This window comes from Lissotriton vulgaris, chromosome 9, assembly GCF_964263255.1.
Source record: "Lissotriton vulgaris chromosome 9, aLisVul1.2, whole genome shotgun sequence".
Taxonomy (NCBI): domain Eukaryota; kingdom Metazoa; phylum Chordata; class Amphibia; order Caudata; family Salamandridae; genus Lissotriton; species Lissotriton vulgaris.
Genome location: NC_141697.1, coordinates 537,071,486 through 537,088,761, shown reverse-complemented (window position 1 = coordinate 537,088,761; position 17,276 = coordinate 537,071,486). Strand labels below are relative to the sequence as shown.

Here is a 17,276-nt window from a genome sequence, read left to right as displayed (position 1 = left end):
CAACCCTCTCGCCTCCCCTGGAAGGGCTCACCTACTTCTCTCAGTAATACGCCTTCTTAGCATTGTGCGTACGAAAATCTGAGGGACTGAGGCTCCTTCCAGGAGGGTTCTAGAGGGAGGTGACTGCTGATTGGCTCTTTTCTAGAGTTTGGTCCTTTCTACAAAAGGACATGGATATGTTCCTAATGTGAGGTCTTTAGGGCTATTTATCTATATGTCTATGGGACATTGCTTTATTTATGTACCGGGGACTCCAATTCCGACGACGGGGAATGATTCAGGCATGTGAAAAACACCAATACAGGATAACTGCAGTTACAGGTAAGTAACGCATTTCTTATAGCAAATATTACGTCCAGTAATGTTTGTAAATTTGTCTCCACAGGAGCACATCAATAAAGCGATTGAACTGTCACCCAATAATCACGTACCGTACAGCATGTTGGGAAGATGGCTGTATAAAGTAAGTATTTTGGCTTTCAGAATATAAAATACTACTACTGTGTAATATAGAAGAAAATATAATTTGCTAATTAGTTGAATAGTATACCATTCCAGATTTATTGCATGTTAAACACACACTAGAAGATAATGTTTAGTTGTATATTAGTTTCTAAATAAAGCCAATTAACTAACAAGAGCGATTCAGTCAGCTTTTATATGCTGCATATTATTTTAAGGTATGTAATGGTTTAAGTTTGTCTGAGTTCTTCCCGGTAACTAAATGTGACTACTTAAGAATGAAAACTTTCCTAGCTATCGTAACGGAAACTTTCAATTCTTTTAAGGACACTGAGTCAAGGATTCTCCAGTATTAGGGGTGTCTATCATAGATTCACATGCCTGAATCATTCCCCGTCGTCGGAGTGGGAGTCCCACGGTACTTAAAAAAGCAATAATATGCCATAAATATATAGTAAATACCAATAAAAACAAACCAGGAAGTAAAGTAGCCAAAGGTACGGTTTTATTAACAGCATTGAAACATTTCTAAGATTTTACAGACTTCATTCCCCATAAACCTAAGAGAAGAAGTCACAGTACAACAAGTTCAACAAGTATAAGCGTCCAATCAGATCAGGACCCTTCCATAGTCCTATGATGCTGTTGTTGCCACCTCTTTCTGCCCTGCTCAGCAGCTGAGTAAAGTGTCTCCTAAAATGAAACTTCAGATTTAAAGATTTTTATCTTCCTTCAATGTCTTCAGGTGTCATATACATTTTTTTCTCTTTTATCTACTTTAAAGGGTATTTCTTTATGGAAAAGCCATCGCTTTGCATGAAATGTCCTTCATGTGGAAGAAAAAAGGTAGTATCAGACCCTCATGCAGTCTGTGTGATGTGTCTCCCAACTTCAAACATCACTATTTGCAAAATCCAGTTCTAGACATTTTGACGTCAAGTTTACCATCAAGAATGATGTCCAAAGGGTGCGTGGCCAAGATGGTGGCTGGAGCGGACACTAGGTGAAGAGCTCTGTCTCAGCTAAGGCCTAGAATCCTGAGAATAGCAGTGGTGCAGTCGCCCTCACCCACAATCGTGGATGCCTGCCCACTGGTTTAAACCGTAGGGTACCGGACTTGGGCAGACCCCAGGGAAAGCGTGAAAACATACTGAGGGTGCAGCCACCTGGGTCTGCTCGGCGTGGTTGGGTTTGGAGGCGCACAGCGGCCGCGACGCCCAGAGGAGGGACGAAAACCCTATGAATGGGCACCCTTGTAGGTGGGCTGAACTCACAACCTTGCCCCAGACTTGCCATGAATACCATCTGGGACCTGCAAAAGACACTACTGGAGCGGAGTCCGTCAGAAGAGGTGCCACAGGAGATGGTGTTGCAGAGTAAACAAGCCGCAACTGCTAGAGTCGAACATCACAGAGGGAGTCACTGTGGATGAGAGGTGAGGCAATAGGGGCCATCCGGAAGAAGCTGCTGAGCTGCAGGTGGGGCTGAGGCCAGGTCCGGACTGGGAGGCACCATCATGCTGAGTTCTAGATCATGGAGGCTCCCACCACCAGAGGCCCCGGCAGAGAGACAATTTAGCCGGAGACTAGGGTGTAGTGTTCCGGGGCGTGAGGCAGCGGTCTAGCTGACCCACGCCGCCGGGGCGCCCCAGCGCTGACGCGTGACGTCAGGCGCAGGGGAGGGTATAAAATAAAGAGGCGTGGCTACGGCGAGTTAGTCGGAGCCACGTGTGAACAGCAATTACGGCTCCTGTGATCCTTAGCGTTGCGAGGCCGCCTAACATAGCGCTAGCCAGACTACCAACGCTACACTGGCGACGAGGGTCCTGTAGAACTCACCTTGCACCTTGCATGGCGCCCTGCTACCCTGCCACATCTCCGTGCAAAAAAAGTCAATTACGGGGAAAATGAAAGTAACAGCAGACAGTTGGGCCCAGAGCCTTACTCGCAGAGCCTTACTCACAAGAAAACGTGAAAAGGAAGCCAGGGCAAAGCCCGACAAGTTGAGACAGCGCCTCCCGCGACAACAGAGCGGGTAAGAGCAGCGCAACACGCCGCCACCCCAGGCCAAGAGTCAACCCACATGCAGAATACACGCAGCACCGCCTAGGCCCAGACCAAGGTCGTGCGAGCACGCCCAGTGCCGAGGGATACTGTGCAAGTAGCCCACTGAAAGGACTATCATCATTCCCCAGGCCAGTGCCATTGCACAGAGAAGGAACGGTAGAGGAGCAGCGCGGCGCGCAGTGCACGTGCCAAAATGGCATCTATTCCCGCCCTCGAACCTTTTGTGGTTGATGGAGCCCCATCATCCCTTGCCCCACGCTGGAGAGATTGGACCGACCGCCTCCAAATCTACTTCGAGGGAGCTGGGATTTCCAGAGAGAGGCGCAGAGCCCTACTACTACACCTAGGGGGCAAGGACATACACCGCATTTATAAAACGTTGACAGAGGCAACACCGAAGACGTACCAAACACTCCTCACAGCGCTAAGCACCTATTTTGAACCAATGGCGAGCAAGGATTATGAGCGGTTCATATTGCTCCAAGCGAAGAAGGAGGCAGACGAATCCTTGAACGCATTCCATGGCAGGCTAAAAGAACTAGCCAGCTCTTGCAGCTCTTGCAGATTCCGGGATGAGCAAGAGGAGATCCGAGGCCAAATCATCCAGGGCTGTTTCTCGTCCAAACTCTGAGTCGCAATCCTCCAGGAAGACGACAAACGCCTTGCAGACATACTCAAACTGGGCCGCTCTAAAGAACTGTCTCAGGTGAGGGCCTCCCATATGGAAACAGCTCTACACCCGCCAGTTAAGATCGAGCAAGTCAACACAGCTGAGAAAGTGAACGTGGTAAGACCCAAGGGGAGACAAACCGGTGGGAGATGGCAGCCAGACAAGAAGAAAGAGTGTGGATATTGCGGGGGCCAGCCTCACCGCATGCAAGACTGTCCGGTGAGAGGAAAGAAATGTAGTGCATGTGGGTGGATGAACCACTTTGCAGCGGTATGCAGGTCCACTAGAGCCAAGAAGGAGGCTGCACATACGGTGAGAGAAGAAAGGGACAGTGAAGACATGGATGATGATGCAGAGGATTACCCAGTCCACTATGTGTACGCTATCGATAAGCCGCAAAGGAAGAAACACCGCCTTCAAAAGTGCCGATTCACCAGCAAGAGGTGAGAGCCACTATTGACACAGGGGCGTCCATTGAACTGATGGCTGCGAACGTGTACAACCAATTGCGTGCAAGGCCTCCCCTACACGAAGCAAAAATCTGAGTATTTGCATACGTCCAGAAGACGCCCATTCCTCTGATCGGGTGTTTCAAAACAGAACTGCAACACCAAGAGGCAACAATACCCACAACAGTTTACGTCACGAAAGAAGGCAGTGGCATGCTGCTAAGCGGACAGTCAGCCGAAGGTCTGAAACTCATATCCTTCGCCATGGCAGTACTAGAAGAGGAACTAGACACAATCATGGAAGAGTTCGAGGATGTGTTCAAAGGCATCGGGTGCCTAAAAGGGAGAGAAGTGTCCCTCCACATTGCCCCTTCGGTCCAACCAGTCGCATTGAGGCATCGGCGAATTGCATTGCACCTGAGGAAGAAGGTAGAAGAGGAACTAGAAACACTGGAGAAACAGGGGATCATAGAAAAGGTCAATGGTCCCACCCCATGGGTATCTCCGATCGTGGTAGCCCGAAAACCCAAGCAACCCGGACAAGTCCGCATTTGTGTGGATATGCACGTACCGAACGCAGCGGTAAAGAGGGAGCCGCACCTAACCTCCACAATCGACGACATCCTAGGAGAGCTCAATGGTGCGAGGTGGTTCTCCAAAGTAGATCTCCGATCGGGATATCACCAGCTACCGCTCCACCCCGATTCAAGGTACCTAACCACTGTCTCCACTCATGTGGGACTAAGGCGATACCGGCGTCTCAACTTTGGGACATAAAGTGCAGCAGAAGTATACCAGAACACAATTCGTGAGGTCCTCAGTGGACTCCCAGGAGTTCTGAACGTCAGCTTCTTCGGATACACCTTCTCGAACCAAGGAGTGGCGCCGGACCCCGACAAAGTAAAAGACGTCCAAGAGGCCCCGGCCCCAACGAACGTCTCGGAAGCGAGAAGCTTCCTCGGTATGGTGAACTTCTGTGTGCGCTTTATCCCGGATCTCTCCAATCTCACCAAGCCACTCCGGGAACTAACCAAATCACCCACCACATGGCAGTGGGGCCCGGAACAAGAGAAAGCTTTCAGAGACACCAAGGCAGCCTTGTCAGCGGACACCACTCTCTCATACTTTGATCCCTCCAAGCCCACCAACGTGGCATTGGACGCCAGCCCCTTCGGCCTAGGGGCAGTGCTGACGCAGCTTCAGAGCAATGGGGAATGGGCACCCATCGCCTATGCCAGCCACTCATTGACTGATACGGAGCAGAGGTATTCGCAGATAGAGAGAGGCCATAGCCATCCATTGGGCCTGCCGACATTTTCATGTTTACGTGTATGGCCACTCCTTCACGGTGACCATGGACCACAAGCCCCTCATACCTCTATTCCAAGACTCAGTGTCAAAACCACCTCCGAGGATTGAGAAGTGGATACTTCAACTGCAAGGATATGACTACCGAGTGGAGTACAAACCCGGGTCAACGAACCCCTCGGACTACCTGTCAAGGCACCCCCGAGAGGCCACCCCGGAAGAGAGAGAAGATGCGGAGGACACCGAGGAATATGTCCGACTAGTGACAGAAAGGTCCCAACCACTACCCATGAGCCTCGACTCCATCATCGAAGCATCACAGAACGATGAATGTCTTCAACTAGTCGCCAATGCAGTCCGGTCAGGGAACTGGCGCCCCATCCAGGACTCTCTGAGTAGAAGGACACAACAGGCTAAAGCGACTCTGGAATCCATCCTGCGAATCAAAGAAGAACTGTCCCTCGACAGCCAAGGATGCCTACTACGGGGCCCCCGAATAGTCATGCCGGCCAGCCTAACCCATCAAGCGGTGGAACTAGCGCATAGAGGACACCAAGGCATGGTAAAAACCAAGAGCAGGCTGAGAGCCAAGGTGTGGTTCCCAGGGATGGACCCGATGGTGGAACAAACAGTCAGAGCATGCAACTGGTGTCAAGCAGTGGGACAACCTGACCGCCCTCACACAGTCGTGACCGAAGACAACCCTCAGAGGGCGTGGGAATGTGTGAGTGCCGATTTCGGACACCTCCCCGACGGACGATACGCACTAGTGATCATTGACGATTTCACCAAGTATCCCGAAGTAGAAATCGTAAAGAGCCAAACGGCCACGGAAGTCATCGCCAAATTTCAGAAAACTATTGCCACTCATGGCATCTTTGAAGTGGTAAAGACAGACAATGGACCACCCTTCCATGGTCAAGAATTCAGAGAATACCTAAAGAGCTGGGGCATCCACCACCAGAAAATAACCCCGCGCTGGCCTCAAGCCAACGGGGAAGTGGAAAGGTTAATGTGCACGCTCAACAAGACCATCCGCATAGCCCTAGCAGACGGGTCACCACTAGAGAAAGCCATTTACAGCTTCCTGAGGGAATATCGCATGACTCCGCACGTCACAACGGAGGCGGCACCAGGTGCGTCGACCATGGGCCGAATAGTGAAGGACACCCTCCCAAACCACCCTACGTGGGCTTCCGAGTGAGCCAGCGAAGAAAAGACCCTTGAAAATCGAACTCGCTCCAATGACCAAGCCAGCAAATGACGAGGAGCCCGTGAATCCACTATACAACCAAGTGACCAAGTCTACGTCAAAGATCGATACCCCGGAAGCAAGTTCCGGCTCCCGTTCGAACACCTACTGTGGACTGTCACTCGCCGGACCGGCACCATGGTGACTGCTCAGAGAGGAGCCGAAACGGTCACTAGAGACATCTCATTCTTTAAGAAACCACACCAGAGCCCCTCCCAAGGTCCAAAACTGTCCACCCCAAGCCCGCAGCGACAAGTGGAATCAGAAGCTGACCAGTGGGTCTCAGAAGAGGAAGATCTGAGAGAACAGGACACTTCGCAGCTTCCCGCCACCCCGGAAGGCGGGGCGTCAAGCCTACTTTCTCCGGCAGGGGGAAGCAGTACCCCAATCCCGGGGACACCAGGGGTGGCAATGACCCGAGGGGGACGGTCTAGATATGAACTGCAGAGGAATCCCGCACCCTCCTCCCGGCTGGCTGACTACCTGGTGGAGTGACGCCCGGAATGAACACTGACGAACTGGTAACAAACCCATTGTTTATAATATATAAGCATGGGTGTAAAATCCGTTCCGCTCGCGGAATTTGCAATTTTCGGCAAATTCGCAATTCCGGAACTCTCGCGAATTTGCCGAAAATTTGCAAATTCGCACGCAGCAGATTTTTTTGCTTGGTGATACAATATTGCGGCCCGCGGCGTTCACTTACCGTCATTCAGCGTTTGCAGAGTTGTTTTTCTCCATGTTTTGCGTGTGCTGCTCAATTTTGGATCTTGCTGCGGGATCCCGCGGGAGTTTGTCGACCGCGATTACGTCATCGCGGCTTGCCACCTTGCACAGCGAGAGATTGTCAACGCAAGTACACCGTGATCACGCATCGCGGGAGTTCGCAATTGCGAACACATAGATGTGGCGGGCAGCAACAATCTCGCAGTCGAGAAATTGAAAAATTTGCAATTCTGCACAAGAAATCCACCAGCAAGCAGCATAAACCTTCTGAAAATGATGATTTTTATCAGAATAACTCCTCAGGTTGACATTTGCCTGCACTTTTTTAGGTCTCGCCTGCCGATGCGCCTGCGCATTCGAGCTGGCGAGAGATTAAGGGGCTTATCCAGAGTTTAACCAGACTGGCGATTTGATGCAGTGCATGTGTGCTTTAAAACTCAATGCGCAAGCGCAATGAGTTAAAATGCGCGTGCACAGCATCACATCGTCAGCTCGGTGCCGCCAACAGCTCTTCCCGCTCCGCCCCCTGCTGCATCAAAGGCTTTGCGCTCTGCCTCAGCCCAGCCATTCTCCTCCCCTAATTGACCCCTGCTGCATCAAAGGCTTTTTCACGGCCAGCCGTAATGGAATTTTCAGCGCTTGTGGCATATTTTTTTTACATTTTCTGACTATGGACAAGCTGGCTTCATTACCTCTTGCGATGTAATTTGACGAGATGTGCTGCTTTGCGTGCTTTCGATATATGTAATCATTGTTTGCAACAGTAATAAATAACACACATACTATTGATTTTTCTTATGGTATTGGCGTACTTTCTCCTGATCTTTTACTATTGTTTTGGATTGCCTTCTCCTATCTTGTCTCTCAACAAATGTTTGTCCTTCATTTGCTTAGAAATAGACTGCTGGGATGAAACCCGTCCGAATGATAGATTAGTAAAATAATCAAAGAAATCAATTACATTTTTCCCAATTTCAGTGAATTTTATCGCGGCCGAGCGGTGTTAGTTTTACGGCCGCACGGCCAATGCTTGTTGGTTTTGTTGACACGAACACTGTCCTTTCCAACGGCACAAATACATTTCCTGTATTACAGTCCTACTAAATATAGGGATCTGCCATGCTTTTACTAGCAGTCTCAAGGATAATTGTGCCCTGTAGAAATTGCCACTTCGTAAAGTTCCACTGTGCCCCTTCTCTCAAATCCTATTGTGAAATTGAGGAAGCACCTTCAAGCAGTATCTTTACATTTTATAGTCATTGGCGGTTATCGCGCTGATATAAATTCTGCAGTAGAGCAGTAAACCTGAACCCTCGCCGCCCCTGCAAAGTTTTAGCTGAAAACAAGCAGCCCCGTCTGAGGGAATTTAGTCAGGCTCTGGAAGATTTAAACTGTGGTAAAAGCTCTGCTTCCAGCTCCCCGACCAGGGCAGGAAGGGACAGAATTTCTTCATCTTTTAGAAAGGCTACCACTTTCCGCCTTATCCCCGTTCTCCCTCTCGATTTCACCTCCATCCACCCCTGTGCACCCGTTCCAGTCTTCCCTGACTTTGCCATTCTCTCTTCCTCTCCAGCCCTTTCTACGCCTGCCGCTCTCGGCACCGTGCTTCCTGCACAGCCCGTCTTTCCTGCACAGTCCGTCTTAAAATTCCAACGCAGCACCTCTTCATCTGCAGCCCCGCCTTTCACTAGCTCTTTGTTTACGCCAGTGCCACACAAGTGTCTACCCCTTTCCGCCTTATCCCCATTCTCCCTCTCGATTTCACCTCCATCCACCCCTGTGCACCCGTTCGAGTCTTCCCTGACTTTGCGCATTCTCCTCTACTTTCTTCCTCTCCAGCCCTTTCTACGCCTGCGGCTCTAGGCACCGTGCTTCCTGCACAGCCCCTCTTTCCTGCACAGTCCGTCTTATAATTCCAACGCAGCCCCTCTTCATCTGCAGCCTCGCCTTTCACTAGCTCTTCGTTCACGCCAGTGCCACACAAGTGTCGTTCATGGTCATTATAAATATTAACATTGAAAGCTTGCTTCCTTACACAAAACTGCCTTACAGTGAAAAATGTGTTTCCTCCTTATTAGAGTTCCCCAAAATGAAGTTTCGTTAGCCTACTTTCATTAGGCTGGCTTTCTTCAGTTTTGAGTTTCCCATCCTTAAGATGTAGTTATCGGCATGCTCAAATAGGTAGGCAGTTTTACTGCTGCGAAAGTGGTTGCCTACTGCCTAAATCTGTAGGGTTGGCAACTATGTAATTGTGAAAGAAGATAAATAATGGCATAAATGGACATTTCTCTAAGGTCATTTTACACACTGGCCCATCACGTGGACCTGGTGTGCATACATGAAGCTCTCTGTTCCCAATTGTAATAACTATGATCATGGTATAATGTTTGTGTGTACAAATTTGCCTACAGATACAGTAGCCTCAGGTTATATCTCTGCTTTATTCTCTAAAATATCCTGGGTGTAACAACATCAGCTGTTGCATGGCTAAACTTTGTACCTTATGGTTCATTTTTATATAATTCTATTTATCATTCGAATTGCTGAATGGTATGCGTTTGTTCCTTGAGGTCGAATATTAAGAACTGTAAAATGTAAACAAATGCATGTTGCAAACAAATACGGTTTAACTTGCATTAATCATAGACCAGTCACTTACAGGGAGTTTACTTACATAATGCATGCATTCAGCAGTAAACACCAATTGTGTTTCAGCATTTTTTGCTTAATTGTATGATTATGTTTATGATTAATCAAATTGTCCAGATATGTTAAAAGAGTAGCTTTTCACCTTATTTGCAAGTGTTTCTACATGTGTAGCTTTCTGTTTTTTTTAATGTAATCTCCTCTGAGACTGACCAGAAGGTGGAGTGTGTTGTGAATCGTGATAGTCTGTTTGTTTGCCACAGCAAGAATGCTTTAAAAAAAAAGGATTTAAGTCCAACCCTTAAGGATGATGACCATAAGTAAGACTCTGTACCTAGCAACTGTTTTCTCTACGCTCATGTGTCTCCTTGAAGTCCAAGGGAACACGTTACTGGCTTGAGGGAGTGGTATTTATCCCATCTGAAGGCACAGGCAGGAAACATTAGGTAATCAAAGTGCAGCTGTGCTTGAAGTGCAAAAACTATCTCCGGTGGTGAAGAAGTAGATCTTCGTCTTTATTCTGCTTATCGCATGCTTTGTGAAGTAGTACTCACACTTAAGGCGAGTCCGAACTGGGCACAATAATTTTGTATGTTGTAGTCAGACTACTTAAGGCAAATATTGGGTTGCTGAGCAACTGCCAGAAACACAGGACAGGGGCAGGAGTGGTTTTCACTGTTCACTGCTTTGGAAAAACCTGTTCCCACAAATAAACCATTGGAGACCCTCCCATCTACAAAAGACATTCCAATAGCCCCGACAAAAGAATAGATAGGCACAGTTTGATAGATAATGACTATAACATTTTTATAGATGTCATCTTCCTTGTATGTTATGGTAATTGAACCTTCAAGGGTTTTAATTGTCTTAATGTTTCAAATATTATTTTAAATATCTACTATTGTACGACCTGATATATTTGATGCCGTTAATGCACAACAACTGTGACAAATGTCTTTTTAAGTTAATTTCTGTTTGTCACTGAACAGTGATCTTTTTGAGACAAAAGAGAGCAAAAGAAAGGGTGTATATGAAAGAGTATTTGGATTTAATATTTGTTACAAGGGTACATGATAGATATACAATGTTGTAGGAGAACATACAAATAAATTGATCTACAAAAATTCTCTATACAACAATTGCAGAAGCTTTTCTACCTATTTACAATCTAATTTATTATCCGGTAGAAAAAGCAATCGTCGACGTTTTGGTCTCTATTCTTGCGTTTCCGAGACCATCCTCAGGACATAAAAAATCATATCTTGGGAGACCCTGTTTGAAGTCCTTATTCGCCTGACTTCATAGATATATAGAAAAGGAATTGGGCAGATAAGATATCTAAGAAAATTGTGAAAATCTCCTATCGTATTATTCTGGCGTTTGTAGTTACAACGTTGAGTCTATCGCAGTCAGCTCTCAACAACTGAAATTAGTTTGCAGCAGCCCGTCACTTCCTGAACTGACTTGGAAGTGACGGGCTGCAGCAAACTAATTTCAGTTGTTGAGAGCTGACTGCGATAGACTCAACGTTGTAACTACAAACGCCAGAATAATACGATAGGAGATTTTCACAATTTTCTTAGATATCTTATCTGCCCAATTCATTTTCTATACATCTATGAAGTCAGGCGAATAAGAACTTCAAACAGGGTCTCCCAAGATATGATTTTTTATGTCCTGAGGATGGTCTCGGAAACGCAAGAATAGAGACCGAAACGTCGACGATTGCTTTTTCTACCGGATAATAAATTAGATTGTAAATAGGTAGAAAAGCTTCTGCAATTGTTGTATAGAGAATTTTTGTAGATCAATTTATTTGTATGTTCTCTTACAACGTTGTATATCTATCATGTACCCTTGTAACAAATATTAAATCCAAATACTCTTTCATGTACACCCTTTCTTTTGCTCTCTTTTGTCTCAAAAAGATCACTGTTCAGTGACAAACAGAAATTAACTTAAAAAGACATTTGTCACAGTTGTTGTGCATTAACGGCATCAAATATATCAGGTCGTACAATTGTAGATATTTAAAATAATATTTGAAACATTAAGACAATTAAAACCCTTGAAGGTTCAATTACCATAACATATCTATTGCCCAAACCCTCAAGGGTATATTGGGTTGCTCACTTTTGTGTACCCCATCTTCCTTGTATGGCCTGATGACGGGGATCCTTAATCAAGTCCATGGAGAGTTCAGATCTGGCCTGCGCACGTCATGCACCGGTATTGCACTCTGGAAATTCCCACTTTATTTGGCTTATCTTTGTTTTCCACCTACATTTAACCTGGCGAACAGTTAATGCAAAGGAAGAAACTAAAGAGCATGAGCATGAATAAAGTTTCTGTCCATTGTAATGTAGTTTTTTAGTTTGTGTTATCATTTTTTTTAATGTATTTATTTTTCGAGGACCTGGGATTTGCCATTTGCTGCCAACATGTCTCACAGTGTAAAACGTGTTTGCACAACTAAAGTTACATTTTTTGTTTATCGCCCTCACTCTATCTATGTATCGCCCTCACTCTATCTATCTATCACCCTCACTCTATCTATCGCCCTCACTCTATCTATCACCCTCACTCTATCTATCGCCCTCACTCTATCTATTGCCTCACTCCCTCACTCTATCTATCGCCCTCACTCTATCTATCGCCCTCACTCTATCTATCGCCCTCCCTCTATCTATCGCCCTCACTCTATCTATCTGCCTCACTCTATCTATTGCCCTCACTCTATCTATCTATCGCCATCACTCTATCTATCTATCTATCTATCTATCTATCTATCTATCTATCTATCTATCTATCTATCTATCTATCTATCTATCTATCTATCTATCGCCCTCACTCTATCTATCGCCTCACTCTATCTATTGCCCTCACTCTATCGCCCTCACTCTATCCATCTGTCTATCTATCTGTCGCCCTCACTCTATCTATCTATCTATCTGTCTATCTATTGCACTCACTCTATCTATCTATCGCACTCACTCTATCGCCATCACTCTATCCATCTATCTATCTATCTGTCACCCTCACTCTATCTATCTATCTATCTATCTATCTATCTATCTATCTATCTATCTATCTATCTATCTATCTATCTATCTATCTATCTATCTATCTATCTATCTATCTATCTATCTATCTATCTATCTATCTATCTATCTATCTATCTATCTATCTATCTTTCTATCTATCTATCTATCTATCTATCTATCTATCTATCTATCTATCTATCTATCTATTTGTCTATCTTTCGCACTCACTCTATCGCCATCACTCTATCTATCTATCGTACTCACTCTATCGCCCTCCGTCTGTCTGTCTGTCTGTCACCACAATATCACTCGTTGCCACCACAATATCATTCGTCGCCACCACAATATCACTCGTCACCACCACAATATCACTCGTCGCCACGATTCAACAACTGGTTCAAATATGTTCTCTCAATGTTTCAAGCTTTATTACAAATGTCACAAAAGATGTTAATATTTCACTTCTGTTCTTGCATTTTCATCACAATAAAATACACTGAACATAATCTTCACAAAAGTTATTTAAAAAAGTTTAAGCAATTGCCAATATAAATTACAATCACTTTTATTTAAGTATTAATTATTAAAAAAATAAAAGCCATTGTTATTTGTAATATCAATACATCTAAGTCACGCAAATACAACACATATTGCATTACAAGTGCTATAGGTGCCACATTTGCGAAAGTTAAAACTATTGGCATTGTAAATGACAAAGCTATTAATGTAGCTATTTTTTTGCAAGGAGTCCATTTTTTGGGGGGGGGGGGGGGAGGAAGGAAGTGCCCCACAGTCTCCAACTTCCTCTTCCTGTCCAGCAGGCTCCAACTTTTGTTCATGTCCTAGTCACTTTGATTTGGATCTTGACCTGGAAGGATTACTTTTTGTGGCTGCTGCTGGATATTTGGATTTGAAGCCTTTTTGACTTTCTTTGGATGACTTTTGGATTCGAAATTTCACAAGTAAGTTTGTTTGGGGCATTACAGTTGCTACAACTACAATTTTGGAATTTTCGATTTTTGGGCTGTTGTTAGGGCCTTTTGCCCAGGGGTACTAGGTGGTGCATGGACTGAGTCTTTCTGTGGGGTCTCTTTAATGTAAACAATATGGAGAGCATGGATGGCATTGGATTGTGGTGATTTATGTGTGTTTTTCGATTTTTTGGGGTGTTGATGGGGCCTTTTGCCCAGGGGTACTCTGTGATGCATGGGCCTAGTCTTTTTGTGGGGTGTCTTGAATTTGAACATGATTGAGGGCATGGATGGCATTGGATTGTGGTGATTTTTGTGTGTTTTTCGCTTTTTGGGGGTGGTGATGGGGCCTGTCCATGTGGGTGGGGGCCATTTTGAGGATTGGTACAGGCAGGACCTAACCATGTGGTGGGGGTCTAGGGGCCATCTTGAAGCCAGGCAGTGTGCTTTGTTGTGCCATAGGCCTGCACCCAGTCTGCCATGCTTTCATCCATTATGCCCAGGGGTACTCTGTGGTGCATGGGCTTAGTCTTTATGTGGGGAGTCTTGAATTTGAACATGATTGAGGGCATGGATGGCATTGGATTGTGGTGATTTTTGTGTGTTTTTTCGATTTGTTGGGCTGTTGATGGGGCCTGTCCATGTGGGTGGGGGGCATTTTGAGAACTGGTACAGGCAGGGCCTGGCCATGTGGTGGGGGTCTAGGAGCCATCTTGAAGCCAGGCAGTGTGCTTTGTTGTGCCATAGGCCAGCAAACAGTCTGCCATGCTTTCATCCATTATGCCCAGGGTTACTCTGTGGTGCATGGGCCTAGTCTTTCTGTGGTGTGTCTTGAATTTGAACATGATTGAGGGCATGGATGGCATTGGATTGTGGTGATTTTTGTGTGTTTTTCGATTTTTGGGCTGTTGTTGGGGCCATTTGCCCAGGGGTACTCTATGGTGCATGCGCCTAGTCTTTCTATGGTGTGTCTTGAATTTGAACATGATTGAGGGCATGGATGGCATTGGATTGTGGTGATTTTTATGTGTTTTTCGATTTTGGTGCTGTTGTTGGGGCCTTTTTCCCAGGGGTACTCTGTGGTGCAAGGGCCTAGTCTTTCTGTGGGGTGTCTTGAATTTGAACATGATTGAGGGCATGGATGGCATTGGATTGTGGTGATTTTTGTGTGATTTTCGATTTTTGGGCTGTTGTTGGGGCGTTTTGCCCAGGGGTACTCTGTGGTGCATGGGCCTAGTCTTGCTGTGGGGTGTCTTGAATTTGAACATGATTGAGAGAATGGATGGCATAGGATTGTGGTGATTTTTGTGTGTTTTTCGATTTTTGGGCTGTTGTTGGGGCCTTTTGCCCAGGGGTACTCTGTGGTGCATGGGCCTAGTCTTTCTGTGGTGTGTCTTGAATTTGAACATGATTGAGGGCATGGATGGCATTGGATTGTGGTGATTTTTGTGTGTTTTTTCGATTTTTGGGCTGTTGTTGGGGCCTTTTGCCCAGGTGTACTCTATGGTGCATGCGCCTAGTCTTTCTGTGGTGTGTCTTGAATTTGAACATGATTGAGGGCATGGATGGCATTGGATTGTGGTGATTTTTGTGTGTTTTTCGATTTTTGGGCTGTTGTTGGGGCCTTTTGCCCAGGGGTACTCTGTGGTACATGGGCCTAGTCTTTCTGTGGGGTGTCTTGAATTTGAACATGATTGAGGGCATGTATGGCATTGGATTGTGGTAATTTTTATGTGTTTTTCGATTTTGGTGCTGTTGTTGGGGCCTTTTTCCAGGGGTACTCTGTGGTGCAAGGGCCTAGTCTTTCTGTGGGGTGTCTTGAATTTGAACATGATTGAGGGCATGGATGGCATTGGATTGTGGTGATTTTTGTGTGTTTTTCGATTGTTGGGCTGTTGTTGGGGCCTTTTGCCCAGGGGTACTCTGTGGTGCATGGGCCTAGTCTTGCTGTGGGGTGTCTTGAATTTGAACATGATTGAGGGAATGGATGGCATAGGATTGTGGTGATTTTTGTGTGTTTTTCGATTTTTGTGCTGTTGTTGGGGCCTTTTGCCCAGGGGTACTCTGTGGTGCATGGGCCTAGTCTTTCTGTGGGGTGTCTTGAATTTGAACATAATTGAGGGCATGGATGGCATTGGATTGTGGTGATTTTTGTGAGTTTTTCGCTTTTTGGGGGTGGTGATGGGGCCTGTCCATGTGAGTGGGGGCCATTTTGAGGAATGGTACAGGCAGGACCTAACCATGTGGTGGGGGTCTAGGGGCCATCTTGAAGCCAGGCAGTGTGCTTTGTTGTGCCATAGGCCTGCACCCAGTCTGCCATGCTTTCATCCATTATGCCCAGGGGTACTCTGTGGTGCATGGGCCTAGTCTTTCTGTGGTGTGTCTTGAATTTGAACATGATTGAGGCCATGGATGGCATTGGATTGTGGTGATTTTTGTGTGTTTTTTCGATTTGTTGGGCTGTTGATGGGGCCTGTCCATGTGGGTGGGGGCCATTTTGAGGACTGGTACAGGCAGGGCCTGGCCATGTGGTGGGGGTCTAGAAGCCATCTTGAAGTCAGGCAGTGTGCTTTGTTGTGCCATAGGCCAGCACCCAGTCTGCCATGCTTTCATCCATTATGCCCAGGGGTACTCTGTGGTGCATGGGCCTAGTCTTTCTGTGGGGTGTCTTGAATTTGAACATGATTGAGGGCATGGATGGCATTGGATTGTGGTGATTTTTGTGTGTTTTTTCGATTTTTGGGCTGTTGTTGGGGCCTTTTGCCCAGGGGTACTCTATGGCGCATGCACCTAGTCTTTCTGTGGTGTGTCTTGAATTTGAACATGATTGAGGGCATGGATGGCATTGGATTGTGGTGATTTTTGTGTGTTTTTCGATTTTTGGGCTGTTGTTGGGGCCTTTTGCCCAGGGGTACTCTGTGGTACATGGGCCTAGTCTTTCTGTGGGGTGTCTTGAATTTGAACACGATTGAGGGCATGTATGGCATTGGATTGTGGTAATTTGTATGTGTTTTTCGATTTTGGTGCTGTTGTTGGGGCCTTTTTTGCCCAGGGGTACTCTGTGGTGCAAGGGCCTAGTGTTTCTGTGGGGTAACTTGAATTTGAACATGATTGAGGGCATGGATGGCATTGGATTGTGGTGATTTTTGTGTGTTTTTCGATTTTTGGGCTGTTGTTGGGGCCTTTTGCCCAGGGGTACTCTGTGGTGCATGGGCCTAGTCTTGCTCTGGGGTGTCTTGAATTTGAACATGATTGAGGGAATGGATGGCATAGGATTGTGGTGATTTTTGTGTGTTTTTCGATTTTTGGGCTGTTGTTGGGGCCTTTTGCCCAGGGGTACTCTGTGGTGCATGGGCCTAGTCTTTCTGTTTGGTGTCTTGAATTTGAACATGATTGAGGGCATGGATGGCATTGGATTGTGGTGATTTTTGTGTGTTTTTTCGATTTGTTGGGCTGTTGATGGGGCCTGTCCATGTGGGTGGGGGCCATTTTGAGGACTGGTACAGTCAGGGCCTGGCCATGTGGTGGGGGTCTAGGGGCCATTTTGAAGCCAGGCAGTGTGCTATGTTGTGCCATAGGCCTGCACCCAGTCTGCCTTGCTTTTATACATTATGCCCAGGGGTGCTCTGTGGTGCATGGGCCTAGTCTTTCTGAGGGGTGTCTTGAATTTGAAAATGATTGA

At 46.3% G+C, this 17,276-nt stretch overlaps 1 protein-coding gene across 1 annotated transcript in view; it reads left to right on the top strand.

Moving 5' to 3' along the window:
• Positions 1-17,276, top strand: part of LOC147690382 (uncharacterized) — a 2,590,730-nt gene that overhangs the window by 1,892,015 nt on the left and 681,439 nt on the right. Inside the window, exon 35 of the mRNA XM_086936677.1 lies at positions 386-463. Coding sequence (XP_086792803.1) covers positions 386-463 — 78 coding nt within the window. The remainder of the gene's footprint in view (positions 1-385; positions 464-17,276) is intronic.